Raw genomic sequence first — 25347 nt, forward strand, 5'->3', positions numbered from 1 at the left:
CTCACGTACTCGTGATGATAATACCATGCGGCAGTTGACGGTGGTGGCTTACCTACGCTTACCAACACTGCTCGCTTTTGATGGTAAGGGAAGAACACTCGTGACGCTCCATTTGACTTTATCCCGTAGAGTCCCGTAAAACGCTCGATAACGATCGAAAACACTAGAATATCACTCGATATCACTAGTCGTCCGACGATTTCGCCGTCTGTCGGTAGGAATCGGAAGGCGCTAGTCGCGCGTCGTTGTTCCGTGCTGCCCTCTACGGAGAATTCGGCCGACTCGGACGCAAACGTACCTTGCCTCGTTCCTCGCGCGTACTTTCGTTCCCAGACTATCGTTCGCGCCTCGATCCTTGCGAAGAGCGACATCGAGTCGTCTCAGATCACGCGGGAAGAGTATTTCCTGTGGATATTCCCTGCCAAAGCAGCAACGAGGACGCAACGACGGACGATCGGACAACGCCAAGGAAAGAATCGGGGATGTGGATACGAGGAGCGGGAAGAAACCCTCCGAGGTGGCTCTCCACCGGAGAGAGTGAGCGGACGCGCCTCGGAGGAGAGTGTCCCTCCTTGGATGCTGCGGCCCTCTCTCCGTTTCCCATCAGTAGTCGACTGCTTCTCGCGGGGTCCGTTCCTCGGGCTCGTCCGTCTCCTCGCGACCGTCTCCGCAGATCCGAGCACGGGTACCCTTGGACAATGGGCACGCGCCACGAGGGACTCGGAAATATCGAGTAAGGATCAAACGGGAGAGAATTGCGCCTTGTCGGTCGAGGCGACGAAAGGAACTTGACCGCAGGCCTCGACCTTGATCGCGATCGAAGACGGACGTCTGCTCGACGGGCGCGGGGGAAGGACGGAGTCACGGTTCGGAGGATTCGGAGGATTCGGGGGATCCGGAGGATCCGGAGATCCCACGGGCCGCGAAAACGACTCGGGGCTTGGTACTCAAAAGCGGAGAGTCATCGGGACTTTCACTAATAAACAAAAAGTGCAGTACGTGCCCAGTACGTACGGCGCATTTGATACGTTACGAGGACTCAAAGGCGTTCCACTTGTTTCAGTGGCCTGGTTTCCTGTCCTACTTTTAACCGTGGTTCTACCGAAGATGTGCGCCACGGTTCGCGAACCGCGGGCTGGTACGTCGCCACCGGGTACCGAAATCCAGCCGTTCGATTACCGTCCGATTACCGCTACATTGCGATTCTCCTGTTTTCTTGTTTCCCAGCTTGGAGTCCTGAATAAAGTCGTGAGATTCCTGTCGGTCGGCGCGATCGGTCGGTGGGACCGGTCGGCGCGACCGCTCGTCCTCGCGAGGATGGACCGGAGCCCTTGCTGAGCCGACGTGCCCGAGGATTCGGGACGAGTCTCGACGAGCGCCTCTCGAGATGACGATACCTCGAACGACGCTGTTCTGCCTTCTGCTGTTCCTAGTGCGAGCCGACCACGAGAGACTAAACGATCGTTATCTCGGCGGACCCGGTGAGCGACCGGTTGTCGTATCTTGCTACGAATTAATCAATTTTCCTATAGTCCGCGTTCCTTCGCGTAACGGCGCGTCCATTTTTGACCTTACCCTTGACCATTGCGTATTTCTTGACTTTCAGAGAAATTCGAGGAAGGAAACTCCTTACGGAACGTAATAGACTCCCCGGGCCAACTGAGATTCTTCGATGAGCTTGGCCGTAAGTGTTTATTCTTCGTTTCTATTTAGGAATCGGAGCTGGTATTTCGAAAGTCACGGCCAGTCGGATGATCGATCGACGATCGTTCGTTTGTCGTTCGTTTGTCGTTCGTGCTAGAAAGCGAGTGGTCCCTTTCTCGCCTCGTCCGTGTCATTCGATAACGATCTCGGCGGTAGCGGGGTACTCGTCCAAGGTTCGGTGATTTCGGGGCCCGAGTATTCGGCGGCGTCTCTCCCGGTCCCCTGGATCGACGCCGAGCCTCGAACTTTCCCCGCCGACTTCGCCCGAAAGTGTACTTCCTCGGGAAATAACACGCGGCACGGGGGGTTTTCGATTTCTCGTTAAAAGAGCTAAAAGATCCTTACCGGGTCGGAAGTCGTGGCGACCCAGAATCGGGGAAGACGAAGGTCAAGAGCTCATCATCGGGAAGAAAGGGAAGAAAGGGAAGAGACGGCGAGGAGGAGGAGGGAGCGACGCGTCCCGAGGTGGGAGAGTAAGAAAGGCCATCGCGTCTCGGTGGCTTCTCCGGGAAAGCCGATGCCGGTGAAAGCAACCGACTGGCGAAGACCCCGATCGAGTCCGGTGGCTCCTCAGTCCACGAGCGAGGCGCGTTTCGACACCAGGTCCTGCCATCAGGACCCGCGCCGGGGATTCCCGAGGATCGGGAACTTTACTCGAGATGAAAGCCGCTGGCCCTGGGAGAGACGACGCCAGGAGGGACGCCTCCCGCGGGATCGTCGACTGACTCGCAGGCCGCGAGGGGAGAGCTTCGATCGGTCGCGTCGATCGAAAACGAATGGTGAAATCGAAATCGTTATTCATGACGGATTGGAATTTAGACGGCCAAGCGTCGCTCCCTTCGATCCCCGAAAGCCTCGACGGAATCGACGCAAGGGCGGCGTCGGCGAGGCGCCACCGATCGCGGCTGACGTCCGGATGACGTCCGGATGACGTCCGAGTGATGTCCAACTTTGACGGGGTTTACGAAGGTAGCAAATCGAAGCTGGTCTCACGCGTCGAGCATGTCTCGTTGGGCCGTTGGCGTCTGGTGCGTGCACCTGCTCGTGTTGGTTAGGGCCGCGCCCGGTGACCCCGTCTTCGCCATTGAGCCCTATTCCTTCGGTTCTTCGGTCTCCCCGAGGTCCTTCCGGGGCCAAAGGAGAAGCCTCCCTCAAGAAAAGTGGGCGCTTCTCCCGGAGAGAAGCCGCGGAGGCGAGGAGTTTCCAGGGGGTCGCTCGTCGGACTCGAGCGGCGGCACCCTGGAGAACTCGATCGAGCGCGGTCCGACGCGAGGGAACGGTTGGCACCCTCGACGGGCCGAGGGAGAGGCGGTCATCGCCGAGGTGTTGGAAGAGCTGGACAGGAACGGGCGCAACGAGCGGGCGAAGGACTCCGCCGAGTCGGAGAGGCAGGGAAGAAGAAGGAAGCTGACGAGTCAGGAGCAAGGGGCCCTGCTGGTCGAGACCCTCAGGAAGAGGCGGAACCTCACCGGGACCGACGACCCCAGGGGGCACGGGGCCGATCTGCAAAACGGGATAATGGACATGCTCGGCAGAAGTACGTTCGACGCCAGCGAGTATTTCTAGGTCAACCGGACTTTCTGAAATCGTTACGGTTTCCTTTCGATCCGCCGCGTCGATCGATCGCACTCGCGTCTCAGACAGAGGCAGGGGTTCCGGGTTCCTGTCGAATCGGAAGCGGTCAAAACTGGCCGGAGCGAAGCGAGTCGGGTCGAATAACAACGGCGAAACGTTGTGTGTTCCAGTGATTCCGCAGACCTGCAAGTACAGAGGAACCAAGTTCGAGTGCGGTCTCAGCATCAGCTGCGTCCTCGGCGGTGGTCGGCCCGTCGACCTGTGCTCCGGGGGACTCATCTGGAGCTGCTGCGTCGACGACGACGACCTACCCGACAAAGTTCCTCGGCCGAGTGTGGGCCTCCTTCAGAACGCCAGTGAGTGTCCTTTGTTCGACTATACTTGCCTTCGTCGCCCACTAGGTCGCGCGCGCGTATCTTTCGGCTCCGGACTTCCGGGACCGACCGGGTTCCTTGGTCGGGGTTGGACTTGCCGCGGGGCCGTCGACAGGTCGGTTCCAATCGCCAAAGGTAGAAAAGATACAAAAGATGTCGTAAATGGATTGCAGCCTTCGCGTTAAACTTGGCGAATCAACGTCCGTACGTGGACGAGGATGTGCCGATTTACACGAGTTTGTCTCGGCCAAAGCCGACATACGGCCAGAACGGCCATCGGCCCTCCTACACCTACCCGGGCGATTCCAGCAAACCTCTAGGAGGACACGAGCCGACGTATTCCGCGTGGAATCAGGATCATCCGACCGATTCCTCCCACGACCGGCCCTTTACGAGCAGGCCGGAAGTGCCCTATATTCCCGGCGGCTATCCGCAGGAAGGCTTCGACGACGGTTACCAACTAAATGCCGGGACCCACGGTCCGCCCGACGACTACTCGAACTCGGTGGATCCCTCGAAATATCGCGGTAAAGAGAGAACCGGGTGTCTTGTCGCTGCACGATCTCGGTCGCGCTTGATCGAGTGCACGCTTGACGGTGGGTCGCCCTGCAAGAATCCAGCGCGTCTCGATCCCGAATCGCACCCGAGAGGCTTTGTCGAGTGCACGCTTCGTCGCTCCTCAAAACGGCCGTCGCAACTAATTGCACCGGTTTCCTCGGCACGAGAACGGAGTGGGGCAAACTTTGGAATAATTTCACCGGACGGCGCGCGCTCCCCGTTCCTTCGCCTCTACCCGGCCTCTCCGTTTACGTACGCTCGCTCACTGTGAACAAAGTCCCTAATTAAGCCATGCGTGGTGCGACATCGTTACCGCGGGTTTCTTTTTCCGTCACCTCGGACTAGGAACTGGCGGTCGTTAGTCCACTTCGGGAGCGGAATTCGACTCGAAGCTTGCCCCCCGTCCAGTCGTGCCATCGACGCCACTTGCCGCTTGAAACGGAACGAGCGGAACGAAAACCCGTCGGTAGTCCCTAAGTGCAGTCAATTATCGCGTACACGCACCGCCCACACGCTTGCATCCGGGAATTGCGAGTGCACACGTTGCACGTAAGCACGTTGGAAACTGCCGAGTTGCCTGTCGTCGGCGAAAACGAATTTCGAATGAAGGATCGCCTGCGTCGTTCGACTCTCCCACCACTTGGGAGCGCGACGATCCCGAGCGACGTCTTAAGAGAATCTTAACGTGAATCCGCATATTCTAGGCTGCGGGGAGTTGTACACGAGGAGCAACAGAATCGTGGGAGGACACAGTTCCAGTTTCGGCAGCCACCCATGGCAGGTAAGCTGAGCGTTCCCTCGCGATAACGGACCCAACCGTTTCGGCTGGCCAATTTCACGGCGGAATCTCACCGAAACGAAACACACTCTTCCCTTCTTCGGCATTATTCATTTTCTCCCATTGTCTACCGTCGGCTGACCTCGAATCTCCTCGGTTCTCTCGGGGTTTTACTTTCTCGCACGCGAAGGGAGTCCGAGACCCCTCCTCGGAGCCGCGGGCGGGGGCCAAGTCGAATGGAAAGTGCGCCAAGAAATTGTCCCGCTCGGCGAGGAGCGTGACGAACCCGTCCACGATTTTCCGACTCGCCGTCTCCGTCGTGACCTCTGTCGACCTGGATATTCCGGGTCCGCCTTTTCCTCGGGGGGAACGGGACACGAGCGCGGAGTCTGATCTCTCTCTCCCTCTCTTTCTCTGGCGTATTTTCGTGGTTTCAGGCCGCTATCATCAAGTCGGGCTTTCTGGCAAAGAAGCTTTCTTGCGGAGGTGCCTTGCTCAACAATCGCTGGGTCGTAACGGCGGCGCACTGCGTGGCCACGTAAGTATTTCGGTTCCGCCCGCGCGAGAGCTGCGCTCGCTGGATCGGTGAGTACGGAACCGGCGGATGTAGTTGACTGTGCCCTGAACGTTGCAGAACCCCCAACAGCAACCTGAAGGTCAGGTTAGGCGAGTGGGATGTAAGAGATGCCTCCGAGCGGCTACTGCACGAGGAGTACAACATAGAGCGCAAGGAGGTAGGAAAAGTTGATACCGTTGTGCGCAGCGCGTCCATGCGGTAATCGATAATCGTTTCAGGTACATCCGCAATATTCCCCGACGGATTTCCGAAATGACGTGGCTTTGATAAAGCTCTCGAGGTCGGTGTCTTTTAAGCAGCACATCGTTCCAGTTTGCTTGCCCGCCAGGAACCTCAAGCTTTCCGGGAGAACGGCTACCGTTGCCGGTTGGGGAAGAACCCGTCATGGTCAGAGCTCTGCGCCTTCCGTTCTTCAGGAAGTCGACGTCGAGGTGACGATTTCGTCATTATCTTAGCCTAGTTGAAATAATTCCGCCAGTCGCTGCTCAACGAAAAATGTACACACGTCGCGATAACGCTAAAAATCTACTCCTACAATTGTCGACTAATTTGATTCATTGCGTTTTTACATTATATGTGGACCGCAATGAATTATTAGGAAATCTCCATTAACATTTTTGACGATCTAATTCTAAGTAGAAATCGGGAATGTGTAGTATCATTAAGTTATGGATTTCATTGTATCTAAAGCAATTGACTTCCAGACCTTTTCTAGTGTTTTAGGAATGAACTGTATTCAAGTGCTGAATGACCTTTTATTTTAGGTCATTCCTAATGAGAGGTGCCAAAGGTGGTTCAGAGCAGCAGGACGAAGAGAAACCATTCACGACGTATTTCTTTGTGCCGGTTATAAAGAAGGAGGACGCGATTCCTGTCAGGTGATATTCTTTTATCATTTATTTGCAAATCTTGTCTTCTGAAAGGGTTCCGACAATGTTCACGAAGTGTCATAGATAGGTCAAGTGTAAGAATATGAAGTGAAAAATAATGTAAGGATTTTCTGTCACTTTAGGGTGACTCCGGAGGCCCTTTGACGATGTCGGTGGAAGGAAGACACGTATTGATTGGTCTGGTCTCTTGGGGTATTGGCTGTGGCAGAGAACATTTGCCAGGAGTCTATACAAACATTCAGAAATTTGTGCCTTGGATCGACAAGGTCATGAGTTGAGTGACAATTAGCAGCAACCTCCTTTTCACGTACGGTGAACCGACAGAACCGATTGTTGACTGACACGATGTACGCTTAGTAGTTTTCTGTCCAAACCCGTAGCGCAGATTAATCTCAGGTCCGGAGTTGACGAGAAATTGAGCAGAACTCTTCATACGAAATATGACAGACGTATTGGTGAGAATTTAATTATCAATTGCCTCCCTAAGGCAATCCCTTTGGCATCCCCAAAGTATCGAGTCTACTCCAGACAATTGATAAAATGAGGATTCACTTTCAACTAGCGAACATTTTTTTTTAATACTTTTAGGGTCGTACTGTTAGGTCAATGAAAAAAAGAACGGGTACAATTTTCAAGAAGGTTCCTGTACCATTTGAAATGAAATGATTGCACTTTTCTATGTTAGAGTAAATAAGAATGAAAAATGATGTTAATGTACGGATATTGTCTGCATGAAGATTTCTATTATTGCGGCAGCACCCTTTGCAGAATGCCTCGATTTATCTTCAGTTGTACATATGCATTACGAATCAATTACGGCATTTTATTCTTGAGGCATATCTTTACTCAAGGATAGTAATCTTTTTCCGATATGTTATGACACTGTCAGTACATTCATATCCAGTAAATATTGGAAAAAAAAATTGTGTAATGCACCGCTGTACATAAAAAATACTCTACCGGTGATTATTTTTAGTAGCGGGAAATCGTAATATTAATTATAATATATTAATGTTGCACTGTCAGTCTCTCGTATGAATGTATTAATTAATAACGATTTTAGACAGTTCGAAGTAACCTACGTGTTCTGTTTAAGTAAATATGCGAGATTTCATTTCCTCCGTTTAAATGATGACGTATCGGTTTTACTAAAGTATTGTATAATGTATAGTAGTTATAAAGAGCTAGTAGATACGTTTACGTTTCCGATATGTGAGGAAAGAAGAAGAATAGCAACCTCTTACATCACAAGAGTAGAGGTTTCCTTGAGAGAGGGATTATTTGTGATGGTTTAAGGGCTTTTCGACGCTATGTTTCGACCGTTTATCGTTTGGACTCGATGTATATTCTTAATGACAATTATCTAAGCATCCAATGGGTGTTACCGATCGAGGCACTATCTAGGACTTTCTAAAAAGAAATATGCCAATACTTGAAAATAACGTTCTTGTATTATCTGCAGAATGGTCCGGAAACGATCAATCCGTGGATAAATAATGTAAACACACGCCATTGATGTTGAACGTGAATCATCGATGGCGCACGGTTTTATCATCACGATGCGTGTAACGTAACGTAACGCGACGTCGTAACTCGTATTACCAGTGGTAGTACCACACATTGGATACCCAGTCGGTAAATTAGATTCTAGACAACAAACGGTAACGAAACTATCGTGTCCATGGACGATGATAAAACAGTGCTCCCCGTCAAACTCTACGTTATCATCGATTGCACGAAACGTTGGGTAATCACAGTAATAACGATAACAAGATCACTCCCGATGATTCCATTGTATAAATACCGTATCGTATCGAAACTGACTTTACATCTTAGATTCATAGCGAGACACTAATTCGCATAACACGTAGATTCATTGAATGAAGTCGGGATAAGTAATCGCGACAAATTTGATCCCGGTTCCCTTTTGACTAGCGTAGAGTCAACTACGATTTGGCACTACGTAGTAGGTAAGAAAAAATTGAATCGAAAACTCTAGCGAACGCGACCGACGAGCCACGGGCCGTTATTCTAAGAGTAAACGCTAGTTTAACCTATTGGGTACCTGGCGATTCGGGTTTTCTCGTAATTCCCCCCCTTTCCGGTGGGTCGTTTACCGAGCGCGGCCGATCTTCGATCAGTCATCGAGCGGCCAGCGGACGGTATGTACGCCGTTGCTTCGGCCTCCGCTTATATTCTCGTACCCGTCTTTCCACCTTCGCCTTCTCGATGCGCCGTCCTTCCTGGGTCGGCCCGACGCGACGGCGCCTCAAGAGCCGCACGGTTGTCTCAACGACGTCTCGTTAATTGGCCAGAATTAGCTAGCGTCAAGTGTCGTTTGGCTTTTAATCGGGCCTATGATTGCAAACGGGATGGATAACCGGCTGGATCCCCAATTTCGATTCGGACGAGATTCGGGCCAACAGCGAAGACAGTAATTACCCCGGCGTCCCATTAATCAATCGCGACGAACCGTTATCTCGACGACTCGTTAATCGGTTAGGTAAACAATGATAACCGGATCAGGTTTCCATTGACATTCCCCCTCCACCCGCCAACCATCCTGGAAAAACATGATCCAAAGGTGTAAAAGCTGCGCGGGAGGACATAAAATCGTCACTTGGTTGCGCATCGTCAAAAAGTCAGGAACGAATTAAAGTTGGCCCCGTAATTATTGGGAAACAGAGGGATCGGAAAGTGCTAATTGAAGGAAGAGAGGGCAGGAAGGGGACGAGGTAAGTTGCTAATTAGAGCCAGATTAAACGCTTGTCCGGGGAGCCATTTTCCTTGCCACCCCGGCTTCTCCGCACGGCCGAGGGAGGGGACGCACTCGGACCTCGGGAGGGAGTCCGCCGGAGCGTCGGGGAAGTGGCGAAACTGCAAGAACGACCGCCGGCAGGGATGGCCGAGAGTGGGAGGGGCGAGAAGCAGGGGGGGCTTAATGAAAAGTGTTTGCCCCGTAAAAGTTAAGATTAATTGGCGCTCAGGGGGGCGGTTACCGCGGTAATCAGCCCCGATCCAGTGGTTTTCAAACTGCCCCTTCCGACTCCTACGCTCTCCCTTGGCTCTGTCGCGGCGAGCTCGTGTTGACGGTCCGTTGGAAAGTCCGATTGCTTTCGATCGGTCATTCGATCGGTAGAAGAAGCTAATAATCTCGAAAGAGGGACGTAGTTATGACGCCGAGGCCAAATTGTCCGGAACCGTCGACTCGAATGGGCACGGGTGTTCCTGGATATCGTCCTAACCACCAGGGCGAGGTAAATTGGCACGAATCGGTTAACAAGGATCGCGCTCGAAACTTTGAGGATCAAGGAAGATTACCGAGAGTCGCGATCGGCCAACGACCTCGCTTTTTGTCCGTGAGCGCAGGGGGGTCGATTCCGTATCCTTGGCGGGAGTGCTCGTTTCTCGCCCTGTCATCTCACGTGTGTTTATTCGCCCCTCTTCTCCAAGTGAGAATGTGAGATCCCTAGACCGAAAGAACTCGGTCCGAGATCTCGGAGTTTCTGGTTGAGTGGTCTTACGCGAAGTATCTCACATTTTTGCCATAGTGGAAGTTACAAAATCGCGGGAGGTACTCACTTTTAGAATTTCCACTAGGTTCGAGTGATAGAAGCGACCCCCGAAGGATACAAAATATGCGAAAGATCTCGCATATTTTGTATAATAAGTGGAAGGGAGGAGAAAACGGAAAAGCATCACGGGAGAGACGTTCGGGTCGCGAGGCCCCTGGAAGGAACGCCATTTTCCGGGTGTTTCCGGGTTTTCCGGTTGAGCACAGCTGGAATGAGAGGTTAATTTGGCGACACCTAGTTTCATTAACAACGCCATTAAAAGTAATGGCCGTCGAGGGGTGAGACCCGCTGGTGGCTCCGTAGGGGTTGGGAGATTCTAATTACGCAGAAGGACTTCCATGGAGGGGATGATACCGGGGCTAAGGGAGCATTTCGGCGATGGAAGCGGGAGGCGAACGTAGGACGCCATGATGCCCCTTAAGCGACATAATTGCGCTCCGGGGAGGAAACCGACGTAATCGTTCTCGACTTACTATTTCAAACTGCCCTGTGACTTTTTACCGTGATCATCCTAGATCGGTTCCTTCCGAAGTACCTGACGTACTCGGAGATGATCGCGATACGCGCGAAAAGAAGTCGATTATTTAGCGGGCACGATTTAAACGTCATGTGCATATAACTGAGAAGGATCGAAGAGATTCTCGAAACGTGTGGAAGATGAGCCCGAACGGGGCCGAACCGGAAAGGAGACGTGCTTGGAAATCGGAGGAACTCGTTATGTCTCGACAGTTGCTACTTCTGCCAATGTCTAACCGTCGTTGTTTGCCGCCAACGAAGAAGGAAACGTCAATTCCGAGAGTAATTATTGTACCAGGTAGAGAGAATCCCGGATCTAGTAAATCAGATGATTAAAAAAATGTGGAGAACCGTTATCGGGACACGTGCTCGGGATAGATAACGCGTATCGTGAATCATTAGTGTAACGTTACCAGCAAACGGTCAACCATAAATTCCATTGGCCCTAGTAATTGCTGCACCCATGGATATGATATTATTAATCGAATCCCCGTTGGATGTCCAAATGATTGTCGAAAATACTTCCAAAACGGTAAGGCTTAACCCCGCGATCTTGCAATCGAATACACGTTGACACGGTCCAATGTCCGGTTTCTGTTGTAAGCAGGCGCGCCCATCGACGGTCAGACATACGTTATCTCGTGGAAGCGCGAAAGAGGATCATCAACGAGGGCATTTGGGCGAATTATAGGGCGACACAATCGGGATGTATACGGAGGATGTATACGGAGGATGCACCCGGAGGGGCATGGGCGCGAGATAGCGAGCAAGTGGCCGTCGGAGGCGTCTTGGACGTGCCAGGACCAGGGGACCCGAACAAACACCCAGGTCTCGCTGCGGGCTCTTATTTGGTTACACGCACGACAGAAACGGGCAGAGCGGGAGGCCATTTCCCAAGCCCGGGCTCGTCCTCTCTTCGAGAACGGCGATCCATCATTCCCGAAGACTCGGAAATTTCGAGTGCCACCGGTTTTCAACCCCCCACCGGAAAGAAAGCGAACGGCGTGGGAGGTCGCCGAAGGCTCCGACCTTCTTTCGCTGCGTTCGGTTCCACGCCCGCGACGCTCTGCCTTTGGGTGAACGCAAGGATCGGAAGATCGGTCTCGCCGCTCGTCGCGTCCAAGTCGGACGGAAACCAGACACTTGGCTTTTTCGGGGGAAAATTCGCGAGAAGTAATCGGAAGCCGATCGTTTCGACGGACCGATGGAGTTAATCCGGGGGCTTTCATCCAGCGGGCGGAGAGACGCGTATCCCTCGATACGAAGTCGAAGGAATTACTCCTTCTTTCGGTCGACAGGCGGAATTATTTTTCAGCCGAATTTGGCCTATCGGGGCCGATTATCGATTGGTAAGCGAACGACACGAGCCAAGGTACACTCACCCGATTAGATGACACGGTTTTGATACCAGTCACTTTAGGCCTATTACGAGCCTATTACGTGGCCGATAAGTTCGATAACTTGCACCGGAAACTTCGAAAGCAGACCGCTATCGATACACGGTACACACGGTAAGTGAAGTAAATATCTAGTAAACCGCCTCCGATCGATATCATAACGATCCACCTCGGGCCGAGTCGACCGATCGAAACGCGAAGTTCCGGTTAACCAAGGGTGCGCTACCGATGTCCATTCTCGCGTTAGCGCCGAAGCGATAGGCAAAACGAGACGAGTTGACTAATCCGTGCTCGCTGTCATCCCCGTTCCTCGCGGAGCGCTCTCCTCTCGCGACGGGCATTCCCTCCGGTGGCGGCGGGGCGCGGGGGGGCAGGAGGGGAGGGTATCGCAGCCACGTATGTATCCACCTGTTCCGCTCTCGGCGGCGGGCGTGGCTCGGCCGGGTGGGGCGGGGCGTCGCCGCTTAATCGCAAATGCTCGGGGGTAGCGCGCGCACTCGGCAGCGCCGCGGCTCACTTCGGAGCGCGAACCCGAGCTAATCGCATCTCGCGCCGGTCGTCGTACGTGTCCCGAGACGCGCCGGGTCCCGGTCGAGAGAGAGAGACAGAGAGGCGGAGCAGCGGATGGTCCGGGTCTCGGTCGAGTCGGCGAGGACGGGCAGTCTCGAGCGACCGCCGAGGCGGAGGATGCACTGACCTCCCCGGTCGAGAAGCGATCGGACGAAGATGGCGGCGATGCGCTACAACCCTCAGCTGGTCCCGGAGGAGTTGCACCAGCTGGCGCGCCACCCGTACGCCGTTCAGAGCCGGCTTCAAGACCTCGGGACGTCCCCCGGCCCGGAGGAGCGTCGCCTCGGCATCCCGCGGTCGCCGGATCCCGAGGACGACCTCCTCGGCGGCGGTCGGTACTCGAGGGGCCGCTACCGGGAGGGGGGCGCGTCGTCGCCGCGCACGGAGAGCTCGTCGCCCCAGGGAAGGACCAGCTGCGGGACGAGTCCGCCCGGGCCGGCGCACTCGCACGGCAAGACCTCCTTCTGCATAGACGCCCTCCTGGGCAGAGGGAGTCGACGGGAGTCCCCGGGGCCCGCTCGCCTCGAGGACGAGGCATCCGTCGACGCGGCGGATCGTGCCCCGGGCTCCGGGAGCGCGAGTCCGGGGAGCAACGCGAGTCGCAGTCCCGCGTCCAGCCCGCCCATCTCGCCGGGGTCGGAAGGACCCGTCGGCGGCGGGGGGCCCCCGGGCCATCGGACCGTCGCGGCCGGGCCCTACGTCGGGGCCGGCCTGGTCAGGCAGAGCCAGGGCCTGCTCCTGCATCCCGGCGGCCCGCTCGCCGTTCCGCCCGGGGGGCTCTACTACCACCCGGCGGCGGGAGGCAGCGCCTTCCACTCCGTGCACAAGGAGGGACAGGCCGTGGGTCACCCTCGGTCGGCTGGCCCGCCTCAGCAGCAGCAGCAACACCAGCAGCAGCACCAGCAGCAACAACAACAACAACAACAACAACACCACCACCACCACATACACCCTCTGCAGCTGGAGTGGCTGGCCAGGACGGGCATGCTGTATCCCAGGCTTCCAGCGGACCTAGCCGGTAAGTCGGTTGGGTGGTCGGGAGCACGGCGAGCCTTGACCGCGGACGACGCGCCGTACCTTTTCGGTCGGCTTATCTTCGAGGCGAACGCCGAGGGAAAGGAACGATCGAACCCGAACGAAATTTCCCGAGTCCGCTCGGCTTTATCGGGAAGCGCACCGATAGCCGTTACCGCGGAGGGCGACCCTTCGAGTTGTTGACCCGCGTAATGCACCGTTTGGCCGACCATATTGCTCGGATACTCGAATTTCGTTTCCACGATAAACACAAAAGCGGCCGTTGCATATCGGGATCCCTTGATATCTCTTGGTTCCGATAACCTTACTTAATGCATCGTTATCGAGCCTCGGTGGACACGTAGGCGGGGAAAAAGGTTGACGGAGAATGATAAGCTGCAACGCGAAACGAGTCATCGATTCGCCTAGTCTTTTCACCTGCCGGCCGCGCCTCCGCTGGGCTAAACGAGCTCTAGCTGCTCCGCTTAATCGAGGCGTGCATTTAAAACCCGTAATCGCGTGCCGTCGGCGCGTCACCTCCGTCCGTCTCGGCGGGCCAAAAATCCCTTTCGGCTTCGCGAGGGAGGAAATTCGGCGGGGATGGGGGCCGCCAAATTTCCGGTCGAAAAAAAGAGAAACGGCGGCCGCGTTGTCGGGCCAATCAGTCGAGAGCTTTTATCGAACAAATTGGTCAGTGAACGAATGGCGGGACGAATGGCTGGGGACGTGCGGGGTACTTCCTGTCAGATGATCCTGATTGGTAGTTGCTGAGCTATCCACCGGCCCAAAAAAAGAGAGGGCCATCGACCCCTTCCTCTCTAGCTGTCTCTTCCTCTCCCAACCGACCGACTCGCTTCTTCTTCGCCCCCGGCCCGCGTCCTGCCCCTGCCTCCCTTCGCCTTCCCCCGCCTTCCCCCGCCTTCCCCCGCCCTCCCCGCCTTCCCCCCGTCGCGCCCTCGATGGCGCTCGAAAACAACGACGTGACTTGTTAAAAATGGCCGGCGTCCCGTACTCGTTTGTAAATAACCGTGTAGCGACCGTTTTTATTCAAAGAGAATATTGGTCGCGGGTTCGCTGATAAGCGACACCGTGTTTCATCCAGGTCGTTGTTGGGCGAATCGAGGTTCACCCCGAGGCCGAATGCCGCCTGGAATCGGCTTTCGAGGAAGCGCTCGAGACGCCGCTCGATCGCTTTCGGGTACGTTTCTCTGCGGACGTCGTTGCCACGGAAACGTGCCGACCGTTCTCGGAACGCATCGTATTCGCGAGTTTCGCATTCCGATCTCGAGACGGAGAAGCCGTTTAAAAGCCGGTCGGGAACCGTCCGCCACTCGGTCTCTTCGTCGACCGCGACAGACGATCGTTAGGTGTTCACGTTTTGGTGGACCCGGATGCGAAATCTACCCGTACGCGCCCGAAACACGGTCATTTTAGAGGGGTTCGAACGAGTCAAGAATTCTCTAAAGCGAAGGGGACGTGCAAATCGAGTTAGTAGGGTCGTCTTAACGTCGGCCAAGTGCCGACGATTACTTTTTCCGTTTAATGGCGAGTCTCTTTCCTCCTTTTTTTTCTTTCTGTCCTCGCTTCCCCTTCTCGTTTCGGAGCAAACGCAGTTAAGGACGGAATTATTTACTCCTTAGGGAAGGTAGATGTTACGGGGGAATCAATTTTGCAACGGAAATTCATTACGGAAACCAAACGTCTCGGACAAGTATTTGAGAGGAAAGCAATCCAACCAGATATCGCGAGTTGTTTTGGAATTACGCCCATTTCGAACGAGTAGATGGAAGAACGAAGAATCGCGATCGTGGTTTCTAAGTTGAATTCGGTACGATGCTCGAAGCATCGAATTTATGCGAGAGCTATTTGCGTCATGTCATCGCTATCGAGTGATTCTAATTACATATTTAATTACACGTATAATAATCCGTCGGCGATGCGCTTCCGAAGCTGAATGGAAATTTGAAATTCCATCGGCATATCCATTGGCGAATGCAGTTACATGTAAATGATCGGATTTATAAATTAAAATTCAAAAGCGCACCGGGACGATAGGTATCGTGTGGCTGGTTTAATGGTGTTTAATTACTTGAAACGAAAATAACGCTACGTACAAACACGATTTCAGGGTCAAGTAGGTATCATGGTTAAAAATGTTTCGTTTACGAATAAGTCGGTGAAAGCTCATTTTAAGGAAATTGATCGGAGCAAATGTCGGAAATATTGGAAAAAGTCGAAAGCCGTCACCAAACGGTCGCTGCTTGGCGAGGCTTCCATTTGAGATGTCGTTCCGTTTTTTCTGGTAACCATATGTAATTGGAGTAAATACGGAGAGCGAAAACTTAACGATCGATCGGCTCGAAGTAATCAGGGTCAAAACCGCGGAGTAAAGAGACTCCGCTCAACTCCAGGGATAGCTTTAAAGCGTGAAGAAACTATGGCGGAAAGTCTCCCAACGGAAGGGGATGATATTCGAGAGACATGGCTCCGCGGAGGGTTGGCTCTGTTGGATGATTTAATTAGTTAATTGTGCGTCATTCATCCGTCTATTCATCCCCTTCTCCCTTGCTTCCACTTCCTACAGTACTACCACCACCATGGCCACCACCACCGACTCTACCTCTACTTCTACCTCTACCCCTACCTTTACCACCGATAGGCCGTCTCCATGGCAACCCTGCGGATTTGTTCCCCGATAAATGGCCAATTTCGCGAAAGCGACTCAAGTTGTTGGACAGATCCCTTTATTCCTTTTACGATTTACTCTCGTACTCGTCAGGAGCGAACAACTACAGCGTTTGAAGGTTAACGGTTATCTATTTCGCGAAGTGTAATGGTTTCGGACGTTGTCGGTGAGCCCTCGAAGGAAGCTCCCGGCACCGTGACATATGGTGGGCTGATTGCAAGGATTAACCCATTTGCTCCGAGCTCGATATATTTACGTTATCCTTTTCTCCAAGCCTTCCGAGGACGCGTGTCCGAAATTAATCATTCCGAGGATCGCTTACCCGGAGGCATCGCGTTCGCACGTCAACTTTAGCACGTTCGTTTGGATGAATGGGACCGATTGTCTTAACGTCTCGCCCCGCCTTGATTCGGTGAGAGAGATTACGGGCATTTGAATAGTGTCTCGGATTCTCTTACGATCAATATTGTATTAACCTCGGAACGTGACGCGCGATCGTTGTCCCCTTAACCGGTCGGGAGAACCTCGAGCGCTCCTTCCGCTCGATTCGATTCGATTCGGTTCGACCCGACTCGGCTTGGCTCGGCTCGGCTCGGCTCGGCTCGGAGTGGCGCGGCGTATGGGTTAACGCGTAGGTGGTAATGGCGCTTCCGAATTAGCTGGAGCTAGTTTGGCCATCCGCGAGCAAACAGATCTTGGTTACCCGATGTGTAACGTCCCGCGTTCGCTCGACACATTCGCCGCCCTTCGCGTGCGTGAGTCCGTGGCGCGCGTGCGCGTATGCATACGTAAACAGGCAGGGGTATCGCTTTGAATTCATGGACTCTGCTCGATTGGCTCGATTGGCTCGATGAACTCGATGCGACGCCCAAAGACACCTGCACGGAAGCGCCGAGACATCGAGAGCCGCGAGGGTCAGCATCAGCGATACGGAAGTGTCGGACAATTCGCGATTAAACGCAAAAGGGAGTAGGTTTTCTTTGAAGCATTTTCCTTCTTGCTGGGTTGGATTCGCGGCGAAACGAAAACGATCGCCAATGTCCGGTACACGTGTCCGGCGGAACGCAAACGGTACGCGGTTCGGTAGTAGAGTGGCGTCTCACCGCGGGCAGGACATTTACTAGAGAAGTGGAAGCAAGAAGTAATATCTCGGACGTTTATGGCGTGATTTGTGGCGAGCAAGTGCGCGGCCGAGCGGAGTTTCGGATTAAATTCGACCATTCCGGGGTAAGGAAAATAGCAGGATAAAAGTTCGGGGCGGCGGAGCCGCAGGAAGGCGGGGCGCCGGAGGCTCGGGGCGGAGCCTGCCCCATGGCCGGGGGAAAGGGCCGAGACCGACGTCGACGCCGACGCCCGCGAGAGCCGTCGAGTCGCCGCATCCCTCGGGGCCCGGCTCGACGAATCGAAGCGCGGCTGGTCACTCCTGCTTTGCGCTCCTTGAAACGAACTCGCCTTTTTCGCGCCAAGACGAGGAGGATGAACGGACCATTCGCGGTCCCGTGCTGCCGAGGGATAACTCGTTTTCGTCGTCCGAGGGACGAGAGGGTAACTCGCCCTGGTCCGCGCGGCTGTATCCGTTACCGCTGGATGATTTTCGAAATAAGTTGGCCGAAGTAAAGGTTCGTTCCGAGCGTGTTCGAGTTGCACCCGAGGGACGCGTAAGGGGGTAAAAAGCGGAAAGACGGGGTTGCGTTGGGACAGTTTACGCGGCGGTAAAACAGTCGGTGAAAAAAAGGAAGTAAAAATAAAAGCTACCATTCGGGCAGAGCAGGGTCGGCTAATTAGTTTTAATTAAGCGAGCCCTTCGCTCGGGGGTTTAACGAGGGTCGTTACTCGTTAGTTCCGAGATACGTATCGCGACGCACTCTGCCTAGAAAATCGAAAAACCGGTGATATCCCTCCGTTTTCTCTCCGATCGATCGTAACCGGCTCTAGTCGGCGTTTATCGTCGTCGAGCGTAGATTCGTCCGTCTTGCGCGAATTTGGAGTAGTAGCTCAGTCGGTACGCACAAGGGTGGACATTCGAGGGACGGTTTTGGAAGGGCCAAGAGCGATAAGTACAGATAATAGGTAATGTTTACCGCGACGATGATCGGAACGATTTAAGGGTGGCTCGGCTTGAAAGGACTAATGGGATCCGAAATGAATTAAATTATCATGATAAAAGGGCCGGAGAAATCTGCAGGGGAGGACGTGGCTCCGCGGAAAGGGAACGTGCCACCGTGTCATCCCCTCACGTTTCGGATACGGAACGAGAGCGTGAATAGTGATTGTCCACTCGATAAATCCGCCTCTCTTGTTTACCGACATCTGTCGTCATTTACGACTTGTGCGCGTTTCTCTCTCCCTCTCCAGTCCCGTCCCTCTGTACGTGTAATGCGCGCTCGAGACTCGGAGAGGTCGTACTTTATGTACATAGGTAAGAGCGCGAGGCTGCTTTTAACGGCACGAGGCGCGAAATTCGGTCAAAGATAACAAGATTCGTTGGGATTGTCGGATCGATTTGCTGCCACGGGGTGGCAATTTGGATCTAGTTCGGCCCGGGGGAGTGCGCGCCACATCGCGCCGGCCGTGCGCTCTCGACCAGCTTAATTGCATCGAGCTCACGATTTTCCGTTGTGAAATCTGGGGGTCGATATCGTAACTCGAATCCAGAGAAGCGAGCATCTCCCGGCAAAGATACGGAATCGACCATCCGTATCCGACCCAACCGACTATCCGTAATGGTGATTGTACGACCCGCGGACGTATACGTGCAGTTAGGGCGATAAATAAAAAGTGACGATAGTGGAGAAGGCGGATGATTAAGGGGTTGACGCGCAACGGTCCAAATAATAATCGGTGGCAAAATGCGGCAAGGGGAGTCGCTGGTTGCGGCCATATGTGCTCCGCGGGGGGTAACCATCCTCGGCGGGACGACAAATGGCCCACTAAATGCTAAGTGTCGAATATGTCCGGCTCGGAATAGGGTCCGGACAAAGGGGCGCAGGTAGGTACGGAACGGTTGCGAAACCTTCATTCGTGTCTCTTATACGCGTTGGCAATTAATTTAACGCGCGAATGGAATCGATTAATGAACGATTGCAGTCGGGGTGCGACCCCGCTTACCCCGCTCGCGGAAACGTAGTTGGAAGTATGAAGATGTCGCACCCCCCTCCGTTCCTTAGTAAAGAAGGCTCGTCCGCGGCAAAGTGAATCACTCGTCCTTAATCCAAATGCATTCGACTAAACACCACCATGTGTACAAACACTGACAGCCGGTCTCGCACTTGCTCGTTAGGTCGGGGTTACTTATGTCAATGGCGCCAGCGAATAAACGTTCGAGAATCTACGCTAACGACTCCGGGCGAATAAAATCGGCGAATGTGGTGCATTCCAAATCCGTTTCATCGATTTCTCTTCTCCGTTCAACGAGGAGATCGATTTCGAGCAATTTTCTGACGCGACAAATACTGCGTCCAGAGCGGTTTAGGAAGCGTAACGGTATTTCCGCAAGATGACGTGACACGAAATCTCAGGGGTGCTGGAGAAAGACCCCGCGAGGACCGTCCTCTTAAATCGAAACGAGCCCTCCATCGCGAGTCGCAGATGGTTGGAATAAGTTGCAATTCGGAGTCCCCGCGTGTCGGCGCCGATGACATCGAGCCGGAACTCACCCCTGACCAAGAGTCATTCGCAGGGCTAATTGTAGGGGCGGCTTCGGCCCCGACGCGGCATCTAACCCCAAATCATCCGGTCGTAACCCATAGGGATCCGTCCTGGCGATAATGAAATTAGCATTCGACGACTTTTATTGGATTATCTTCCGAAGAGGCGATGGACAGTCAGCACTGGTTGAACGCGATCGGGTCGCTTTCCTAAGGCCGTACCGGCTTCGTCGCATCGGAAAGGACGACGACGACGAGTGTAACTCTGGAGGGGTCTTTTGTTTCAGGGTGCGCGGCGCAGCACGCCCTTCTTGGGAAAACCAGACGACCGCGAACCGCGTTCACGTCGCAGCAACTCTTGGAACTGGAGAAGCAGTTTCGGCAGAACAAGTATCTCAGCAGGCCCAAGAGGTTCGAGGTGGCCACGTCGTTGATGCTCACCGAGACACAGGTGAGACGTCCCGGCCGAGGGGTAGCGGGCTTTGGGAAATCGGTGCCGACTCACGGAATTTGGAATTGCAATTGTGTCCGGAAGCGCGGGGAGAGGCCCGGCCTGCGAATCCGGCGTGGTTCGACAACTTAAACATAACTTTCGAGATTACGAGTTCTGACGGATCGCTCGGCAAACGGTCTCGGGTGTCTGAGTTATGGCGGCTCGGTTCCTGATTCGTTTCGATGCTTTACCGATTCCGTTTGGAGTTTTGGAACCGCGTCGATGATTCCAGCTCTTTCGGAAAAGCGGCTCCGAAATTCCGCCGGAATCGACTCGAGCGTGTTTTACGCCCAGGAGCAACCGCATCCGTTTACGCGAGCGATTCCGTCCGCGTTTTCGCTCGCGTGCTCGCCGGCGGAAACGACGTCGTCGCGTCGAATCGGGAGAAGAACCGCTGGCACTCGCAGGAGCACGGAAGAGCTCGTCGGAGGGTGAAGGTGATACGCGCAGGGTCGACGCCGAAAAGGAGGTGAACGACATCGGGGAGGTGGGTCGGGCACGTGATATGTTGTCCAAAAGATTTACGTCGTATTCTTACGATAAGGGAGAAAATCGAGTTGCAGCGTTCCGCCCTTCTGATTTACTACCTATTCTTCTCTCGCGTCGATGCTAAAATAGGAGTCTCGGTCGAATCGATTTTGCTCATGTCGGTCCGATTGGAAGTACCGAGCAGTATTCGCGAACGAACGTCGAAATTACCAGGGCAGTCTCTCCGATGATCGGGAGTCGTCGGCCGAACGTCTCCCTGTCGAGTTTGTCCACGTTCGAGTAATTCTTGACCCTCGTGGGAGGATTGCTCGATCTCGCGTACCGACGGCGTCGCACGGCGGATTTGCGATTCAGGGACGAACGTTTCGTTAAAGTTTGATGCCGACCGAAATTGCCATTGCATCCTAAAGACAAAGGGAGAACGAGGAATTCCTATCTCGTGAGATCGCGATCTTGACAATACATTGGACGGCTTTTCCGTGGAAACGCGGGCATAACGGTAGCCAAAACGTTACGATAAAATCATATGTTCGTTTGTAACTCTTTCCGCAACTTTTGTTTGTTTCAGGTAAAGATCTGGTTTCAAAACAGACGAATGAAATGGAAGAGGAGCAAGAAGGCCCAACAGGAAGCGAGGGCAACGGGCAAAGTGGAGGAGACCGGAAACGGACGTAACGTCGATCGCGAAACCGCGAGCGACGTTGGCGCTAACGCGTCGAACTCTTCGGAAAGTGGACGTAGCAATACCCAGGATAGCCAAAGAGGAATCGTCGAACTCCAGGAGCCTCTGTATCGACCTTACGTGGTCTAAGGCAGGACAGCTAACGGACTATTTTCCAAGAGGACGAGCCTCGACGACCGAGTTCGACCCCGGCGCAACTCCCTGGTTCGTTTTCACTCGAGCCAGGGAAAACTCTCTATTCCCATCGGTCGAGTTTCGCGTACCGCGGAAGTGTACCGCAGGCATTCGACAATCGTTGCACGCGATTCATCGAGACTTGGGTGCGTCGACCGATTTCTACGTTCGGATCGAAACACTCGTCGTATGTCGCTGGACACTTATTCAGAATTCCGGAGACAGAGGGCAGAGGCGAATAGAAATTCAGCGTCGGTGGAATCGCAGTTTACAAGCGGTAGCGTCAGAGTTTCGGTACGGCGATAGCGGCTCGCGCGGTCCAGGTCTTAACTTCGTCCAGGCTTTGGCCGACGAATAGGGACACGGTAGTTCCTCGTCGCGGACTTCTATTTGCACCTCCAATTCGATAATCGACAGGACAGGCTACGTTGATATCGCGCGTTCTATAATGCCCGACGGGGAAAGCGATACATCTTTCCTCGACCGTCCTCCTTGTTTCCGAAGACCGTTCTTCGGAGCCAAAAACCTAAGGCGCGAAACTCTCGATCAAATTCGGGGGAAACGTACTCAACGACGACGAGTCAAAGATCGGTTTTCCATGAAGTTAGTCCATTTACCGTTCGGAGTTGTAAATACAAGTGCAGCCTACTTAAGATGGACCATCCCGGTGTAAATAATTGGAAAGGCTACCGCGTGAATACCTCCACAAACGTCACTAGTGTTTCCATCGTATGCTGGAGTCCAGTTGCGCGCGCTGAGAAGGAAAGCACCCTGGTCCTCGAGAACGAGGGGATGCTCCCGGTTCGTCGAAAGACGGGCACATCCTAACGAAACTCTATTTTCCGGTTTCTCGGGTTCGCGTGTCCGAGTTACGTCCTCTAGGACCGTTTAGCCCGCGCGTTCGTAACACCTCCGCTTGGGTGTGAACGAGGCGTCGAGTTTCGGCAAAGAAACGGCACGCGAGGGGGAAGAAGATCGCCAGCCAACGATAACGGCGAGGGCGCGAACCCATTAGTCGAGAAACTAGCCGTGGATAAGTGTTTAGTGTAAGTGGTGCTTAATTAAGAGACGCGAGGTAAGCGAAGTATATATACATATGTAAATCGGAAAGCGGTATTTATTATACACGAAGTGAATGTAAATATTACTCGTGCACGATTAAGTTAGGAAGAATGTGACGCAGAAAGTACTATATCGCGAGAAGTTCCTAAAATAAATGACGAAAGAGCGAAGCACGAGTTCCTTCCCCGACTCCTGCGGAAACCGTCGGTTGGCTACACCGAAAACGTAAGAGGGGCCAAATGTCGAGAGAGAAAACAAGGAGGACGTCGGGTGTCATCCGCTTTATCGATGCAGTCACCGAAACGTTTGTCCCGAGAGATCGTCCTATCGGAAAGATGGCGAAGTTTCGTCCGCCCATCGTTAGGACGCGCCCATGATGCGCTTAGAAAATCGATCCGTTCGCTTTAAGGACACTTTCGTGATTTCCTTAGATTTCAAGGGTCTACGGCGAGGCGGCGAAAGTGGCTGGGTCCATTGACGACACGGACGATCTCGCGAGCCAGCAGGGGGGGTTCCGCTTTTCTTGTCGGAGGGCGATCGGTTCTCGAAGCGACGGTCGGCTCGCGTCGGGCGTCGACGGAAGATCCAAGGGCGACGATTCCCGACCAAGTACCTGCGGGGTAGCGCTCCCATCAGTATTTATGACATGCTAATCCCCCGTTAGGAATTCCGCGACGTCGCGGATGGCTGGGTGGAGCGAAACCGGAAGCGGGAGCCGGGAGCCGGGAGCCGGGAGCCGGGAAGTGGAAGCGCGCACTGGCTCGGAAGCGCACCAAGGAGGAAAAGAAAAAAGTGACGTTCGACGAACGCGGATCGATGCGTAGTATACGAGGCCTTCCCACTTTGGGTCAGTCAGCCGTCGGATACCCCGCGATGCGATCCATTCAATGGAGATCGCGGGTAAGGTTCGAACAGCGATACGAGCGAATAGCTATTTTCGAAAGCGGAGCAACTTTATCGTGCCACGAATATTTTCTTTCCCGAGTAGGTTGACGGCAATTTCGTGGGCCACATCACTGCACGCGAGTGGGAACGTGGCGTCGTGCCAAGAAGCTCTCGGCTTTCCAACGCGTCGTCGGCGAAGAATCACGTAACCCGAGCACCTCGAATGGACTCGGAGGATTCCTGAGGAAAAGAGGTGAGAGGTTCTCCTGCATGGAGAATCGTAGATGCTTTTGCGGGGATTTCCCCGGGAAGCATTCAAAGGGGGCGAGACCACCTTTCCGCCTCGTTGCCGGGATCGGCCGCGTCGGACCGGAGTCCCGTGGATCCGAACGATCGGCGGTCAGGATGACCAGGATGTCACGGGGTGCGAGCCGATCCTCCGAGAGTCATCGTTCGGTCAGGGGAAGCGTTTTCCCTAACGTCTCGCGGATCGTAAAGTCGAGATTCGAGATTCGAGATTCGAGACGCGCGATGGCGGCGGAGATGTCGGCTTGGCGAGGGGGCAACTCATGTTTATATGCATTGTATTGCTAAAACCCTTTTAACCGAATTACATTTAGCGATTCCAGTGCCGTGCCGCTGGATGCTTCCGTGTTTGTGCGTTTCGTCGACGAGAGGGAGAGCGGCGGGACAGGTCGGGGTTGAGGGAGGAAGTCGGTTGTTCCTCTCGGCCAATGAAAGCGCGAGAGGGGTCGGAAGCCGGCGGGGGAGTAGGAGGCTGCAGGCGGGGGAGCGAGTGCGAGGCAAATGGAAGGGAAGCGTAAGGGAGGAAGGAGGAGGCCGAGATAGAGGGAGACACCGGAGCCTGGATTTCAGGACTTGGAAACGTCGCGGCATCCCTGAACCCTGATTCCCTTGGTAAACAAGTGCTTGGGTGATTCACTGCTTGTTCACTCCTATCGGGCGTCGTTTGTTTCTAGAATGCCGACGCCATAGCGTCCTACGGTTCTACCTCGTTTTCCGGTCTAATGGATTCTCAGGCTTGACGAGTCGGGCGGACACGGACCGAAGAACCGGAAAGGACGGCGGGGACATTACGGCGCTTACTCGGCGGGTATTCTCTCCATGGACCAGCAGGACGCAGGTCGCGAATTCGTACGGCAGCCAATGAGAAATATCGGGCCTCGACTGAATTAATACGAATTAATCATTTACGTTATCTTTGAAAGAAAAATTTTGCTGTACCTGCGATCATATCGGGGATCAAGCATTTTCAGCGGGTTTTCGGGCTGCTCTGTTTCCGTTTCGTTTTTTCCTAACATGCCTTCTCATTAGCCGCATGGACAAAGTTCATTAAAATTGAGCCGTCGCGTGGGACTGCAAATTTTTTCCGAGGAGATGCAGCGTGTTGAAGCGGTTTTTTTTTCAAGGTAAGTATAGGGGGATCATGCCATATTTAGCGGGTTTTCGGGGTTATCGAACTCCTTTGTTTTCGTTGAATTCTTTTTGCATCTGCCATGTTATACGAGGTGTGGACAGGGTTAGGATAGGATCACGACAATTGGGACAGTAATTCATTGGGGACAAATTATTACCCTAACGTTTTAGGCGGATTCGCTCAAAGAGCATTGGTGTACAGATGGTTCAGATGTTAGGTGTAGAGAAACTAACACTAACGTAGTTCGTACGGTAAAATTGTGC

The 25347-nt window shown here is 53.9% G+C and overlaps 2 protein-coding genes across 5 annotated transcripts; both read left to right on the forward strand.

Moving 5' to 3' along the window:
- The first annotated feature begins 352 nt into the window (after nucleotides 1–352).
- LOC105696341 (serine proteinase stubble) lies at nucleotides 353–7895 on the forward strand. Of its 4 annotated transcripts, none has more exons than XM_012418750.2 (12): nucleotides 353–995; nucleotides 1064–1138; nucleotides 1228–1481; nucleotides 1607–1684; nucleotides 3450–3635; nucleotides 3827–4180; nucleotides 4916–4992; nucleotides 5427–5527; nucleotides 5624–5723; nucleotides 5785–5997; nucleotides 6331–6444; nucleotides 6579–7895. In XM_012418750.2, the coding sequence occupies exons 3-12, from the start codon at nucleotides 1388–1390 to the stop codon at nucleotides 6732–6734; spliced, it is 1473 nt and encodes a 490-aa protein (XP_012274173.1). In that variant the 5' UTR covers nucleotides 353–995; nucleotides 1064–1138; nucleotides 1228–1387; the 3' UTR covers nucleotides 6735–7895. The 4 variants fall into 4 exon arrangements, with proteins under 4 accessions (XP_012274173.1, XP_012274172.1, XP_012274176.1 ...); XM_012418749.2 differs by having other exon boundaries at nucleotides 353–733; XM_012418753.2 differs by lacking the exon at nucleotides 3827–4180 and having other exon boundaries at nucleotides 353–733.
- Nucleotides 7896–12632: 4737 nt separating this feature from the next.
- On the forward strand, nucleotides 12633–22931 carry LOC105696205 (motor neuron and pancreas homeobox protein 1). Its single transcript, XM_012418453.2, has 3 exons — nucleotides 12633–13532; nucleotides 20149–20312; nucleotides 21412–22931. The coding sequence occupies exons 1-3, from the start codon at nucleotides 12671–12673 to the stop codon at nucleotides 21652–21654; spliced, it is 1269 nt and encodes a 422-aa protein (XP_012273876.1). The 5' UTR covers nucleotides 12633–12670; the 3' UTR covers nucleotides 21655–22931.
- Nucleotides 22932–25347: the final 2416 nt, after the last annotated feature.

Source organism: Orussus abietinus, unplaced genomic scaffold (genome assembly GCF_000612105.2).
Source record: "Orussus abietinus isolate OABI.00-Male unplaced genomic scaffold, Oabi_2.0 scaffold799, whole genome shotgun sequence".
In the NCBI taxonomy this organism is placed as follows: domain Eukaryota; kingdom Metazoa; phylum Arthropoda; class Insecta; order Hymenoptera; family Orussidae; genus Orussus; species Orussus abietinus.